Below are 4764 nucleotides of genomic sequence, written 5' to 3' on the forward strand. Positions count from 1 at the left end.
CATTCGGGTATAACGAGTACGTCAAGGCCCTCTCGATCCACCTTGAGGATCTTGTTGACCTCGCCCACGCCTCCGCCTCTGCTGCAGCCCAAGCTTACTACGACAAGAAGGCCACTGCTCGTCAATTCTATGTTGGACAACGTGTACTAGTACGACGTCTTGGCCCTCAAACCGGAAATAAGCTTGAACCTAAGTGGAGCCCCGGTTGGTTTGTGGTTGGTCAGATGCCTGGCCAAGAGAATAAGGTTCTCAAGCTCAAGCACCAAGATACGCTTCAAGTTCGTGTTCTGTCAGCTGATTATGTCGCTATCGACCCCCTTCAGCCCGACGCCGTTCCTGACGCCCTTGGTATTATGCGACAAGATCCACTACTACGTGCTGGATCGCCCTCGCCCGACCCCGATCTCAACAACGCCCCCGGTCCTGAACCCCCTGTACGACCCGATGTCATTACAGACAATGTGAGTCCAGGAGATGGTTACCCTGTGGACCCCCTGGCCGGCCCTGAGATACCCCCTGACCCTGATGCTTTACTATGGATTGAAGTCGACTTCCCACAACCACAACCACGAAACTCAAGACAAGAACCCCTGTCGGAAACGATAAGTACGGCGACCCCGGATGATGTCTCTACTGGACGCAGTGGTGAACCTCATCTACCAGAAGAGGGAAGTGCAGGCGATCTCGACGGACGCGTTGAGACCACGCCAGCCCAGACCCCTTCTAGTTCTTCATGCCTACAACCCGACGACAACACCGACAACAGCGAGTTTCAATCGGTGCCTTCTACAGATTCCTCGTCAGCTGTCCCATCGCCCCCTACGTCACCACCCTGTGAAGAAACGGCTGAGGCTCCTGCAACGGCAGATGTTATGGAGACGGCCGCCCCTTCTGAAGCGGCTGGTCGACCTATAGGACGTGGACACCGTACGAGAAACCCAAGAGTAAGGTTTGACCCTCAGACATATGTACCATTAGGAAGACGTCATTAGATTTTTGCCTTTTTGTGCGCCGCGCTATACATTTGCACACGTGTATTGTCTACCTTTTACGTCACGTTAGGGCCGTAACATTGTCCCTTTTGGCCCTTGTCTCTGAAATCGATATTGTCTCGGACGTTTTGACTTATTGCTCTGTTACAGCGAGAAGAGGCCCTGCGGGTCGATCCCGAGGTGCCAATGATATCCCCACCACGGCTCCCGTCCCCCTCGTCCGTCGTATCCTCCGCCTATCATTACTCAACCTCCCCGACCACCGACTAGACCACAAGCCGTTAGCGGTTCGTCTTCATCATATGTCCCGACTTCGGCGCCACCGCGTAGTATGCGTGATCAAGCTGTGATGACTGACGCCATGGTTTCGGCACATGTTGACGACTCGACTGCCCTTACTACTATTGAGGCTACTAACAACTACTACGATAACGACGCTGATGATGCTTCAATTGACACCGACAACTCCTATGGTCCCGGTCAACCAAAAGACGACGAGTCCTTACAAGAATATTTACATGGTCCTCGTCCAGCCTTTGACTACTTTGGATTCTCTGTCGAAGCCCTTTTTCTCACATTAGACGGAAGCGCCGACTCCTTTGAGTTTCACCGTCACCACGACCCTTACCGCGTGTTCGAGCCTCGCCCTTGTCCATTGGTTAGTTTTATTCCCCACGCCGATGTCGACATGCACGTCTCTTACCCCCACAAGGTGCGTGATGCTACCGGTGCTCTCAAAGACCTCGGCTGGATTGACGACTTCGACTTGGACCCAAATACTGACCCTTGCCGCTTTTACTAGCCATGTTGTCGAGTCCCCTGATCAAGGTGTCGGTGTCCTTCGAAGGCCCTCGTCTATTACCGCAGCTGAAGCTGTTCTATTGAGGTATACGATGATGCTGAGTCGTGGCACTGTTACTCAATGTGACGGTACATTCCCTATGCCCTTGGGATGGAGTTTCGACCGCTCCCTGATTAAGCCCTTCGAGATTCATGACGACGAATGGTTTGACCAATACCCTACTCAAGCATGCTACGACAAGGCCCTTGGCAGCTCCTTTCGTGTTGCCCATGATCGGACCTACGCCTTCTACGAAGGTAATCGTAACCCACTAGAACTAGCTCGAGAGTATAAGCCCTTACGGTGAAATGGTCGGTCGGCCGGTTGGTTAGTTGGTTGATTTGGTTCGTGGATGGAGATGATAGACTTGCTGGATTGGTTGAGTCTCTTTTTATTGCTGCCCTTTTATCTGCTCTGACTATTGACTGCTATAATTATCTCTTATCCTCTTAGCGTGATCCAGACTAAGAGGGGGGGAGTGTAGGGATCGCGCCCTACGCGCTCGCCCTTGTAATCGTTATCGTCTGATCACTTATATTCGCTCGCCATCGATCGCGCTATGCACGTATGCGCACTGTGTGATCATGAACTTAGGATAAGTAGAGTTACAACTCCTTTTTGATCCTTCTCACTCGGCTGCCCTTCCACGAAGGTCTGCCCTTGTTGTGAAGTTCGACTACGCTATCCACTGAAGTCTGGCTACTAGTTGTGTTGCCCAGTAACAGGCACAACAATTCATGAATCGCTTCGCTCCGCCTATTTACACTTGTGCTGAATTGATGATTGCGTGACCTTTGGACACATCAACTTTGGACATAAAGTTGTCGAAAGCCCTTTGGACAGCAAGGGATGTCAAAACGAATCTCATGACTAAGTTTTGGACAGTTTGTCCAAAAACTACCCTTGGGAGTAGTTTGGACATGAAGTTGTCGAATATTTTTTTTCATCAAGAAGTTGTCCAATTACGCCTGTAACGACCTTTGGACAGCTTTCTGATCAATTGGACATGTTTGGACAACATTTAGTAATCTGGACTACAATGTGTCGGAATGTGGCACCGATTACCTTTGGACATCTGTCTCGAATGCGCTCGCCCATAAATGTTTAAAATTTATCTGACAATGTAATTCCTGATAGCTCCTTAATAGTATTAGCTTTCGAGGAGGCTATTAATCTTCTTATTTTTGCGACACGAGAGCTGAATCAGCTCAGCTGATAAGATGAGATGGCGATGTTAAAAAAACCAAAAAAACCAAAAAACAGCGGAGATGGACTGGTCACCCTCGCCGACTATCGAAGACCTCAAAAGCCGCTGATGTGTGCGAAGCATTGGCTGGCCGCCTAGCCGAAATCGGCTTCGAGCGAGAGAGAGAGGGAATCTTTTAGTCGGTGTTGTTTTTGCATTATGGCTGAGACTGCAGTAAGGATAGTGTACCGGCATTTCCTACCATGTGAGAGCGTGGATGAAGTTGATTGTGCTATTTGTCTTTTACCTGGCGATGATCTAGATGCAGTCCGTGGGGCTATGATTCAATGTGATGGGTGTCGAAAATGGTATCACTGTTTATGTAGTGGTGTTCAAAACGGCGCTGCCATTAGCGACGATCCTTGGTATTGTCTGTCATGTAGAGCCCGCAAGGCTATTATGGGGCCTATTGATGTTTATCAAGTGGTCGTTCCAACACTTAAATTTCTTTTGGTGGGAAATATATCTTATACTGATACACATCAAAGCTTATTTCAGAAGTATCAAAGATGTATTGGAGTAGTCGGAGATGAAGCCCAGCTTGCTAGTGCTGCAGGTGCTGCGGCTATTTCCTCACTTTGGAGATCTACTGGAGAACAGTGTGCTGCCGTTGATTTTTTGCTCGCACTGGATCGCGATTTGCATATTCTTCATGGGGGTGAACGCGTTGCATTCTACGACTATCGAGGTGATGCTGCCGCTGCCGGTATCCGATTTGTTACTGCTCGGATTGAGCGCGATAGACCGCTACCAACTGCTTTGATCGCAGTATCTAGCGACTCGTTGACCATGGCTCCGAAAGAGTTCGCTGTAAATTCTGTGCACTTGTTCGAGGCTAGTACTTGTTTATATATTTGTACTGGCAAACGAGACAACAAATGGAATGGGTTCCAAATGCAATCGATTATCTGGGTGCGCGCTATTTGTAACAGCTTCCCCCCCCGAAAGAGAGTAGGTACAAATAGTGAGCAGCCACAACATATAACATGCTTACATATTGACATGCATACGAGTAAGATAAACATATTCTTCATTAGTGTGAAGTAATTATGGCTTCAGATATATGGTTATCCGCTTGAGAATGGATGCTCAAGTAATGGTTAGAAGCATGATTAATGATGATGACGATGATGATGATGATGATGATGATGATGATGATGATTAATGGTTTTTATCATGAGAGGTAGAATTGAAGAGAAATGCATATAAACTTGGGTTACATATTAAGCATCAAAATTGTGATTGAGTATTACAAATGATTGTGCAAATAATCAAGATGATAAATGTGAGTATCTTGTGAGACACAAAGGATTTGATGAGTAATTAATATAAGATAAAAGTGATGATATATATGATTTAGACATAATAAAGATTGATATATTGGTAGATATTTATCAGAATAGTAGAATTAAAACTCACATAACTTAAAGGGGTGCATTGTATAGTATTGTATGGTGAAGAAGGCATCGAATATCATAAGTATAGCATGTGATGAAAAGTATGAATAATAAGTGATTGATATTAATGAGTAGGTAGAAGAATACATTAACAGTGGAATAGTGCAACAAATCAACAAAACAACAAATCATAGTATATTATCATGACAACAATCTTTACAATTTTATTTTATTTTTTTTTTATTTTTTTTATTTTTTTTATTTTTTTTTTATTTTTTTTTATTTTTT

The 4764-nt window shown here is 45.9% G+C and overlaps 2 protein-coding genes across 2 annotated transcripts in view; both read left to right on the forward strand.

Moving 5' to 3' along the window:
• The window catches only part of Pmar_PMAR002159 (retrovirus polyprotein, putative), a gene marked incomplete at both ends in the record, with an annotated part of 6473 nt that extends 5375 nt beyond the window's left edge, over positions 1-1098 (forward strand). Inside the window, 2 exons of the mRNA XM_002781869.1 lie at positions 1-461; positions 1063-1098. Of these exons, the coding sequence (XP_002781915.1) occupies positions 1-461; positions 1063-1098 (497 nt within the window). The remainder of the gene's footprint in view (positions 462-1062) is intronic.
• Positions 1099-1323: 225 nt separating this feature from the next.
• Pmar_PMAR002160 (hypothetical protein) lies at positions 1324-1794 on the forward strand (the record flags this gene model as incomplete). The annotated part of the gene is made up of 1 exon (XM_002781870.1): positions 1324-1794. One exon carries the CDS (start codon positions 1324-1326, stop codon positions 1792-1794), a length of 471 nt encoding a protein of 156 aa, XP_002781916.1.
• Positions 1795-4764: the final 2970 nt, after the last annotated feature.

The sequence above is a fragment of the Perkinsus marinus genome (genome assembly GCF_000006405.1).
Source record: "Perkinsus marinus ATCC 50983 genomic scaffold scf_1104296941224, whole genome shotgun sequence".
In the NCBI taxonomy this organism is placed as follows: domain Eukaryota; phylum Perkinsozoa; order Perkinsida; family Perkinsidae; genus Perkinsus; species Perkinsus marinus.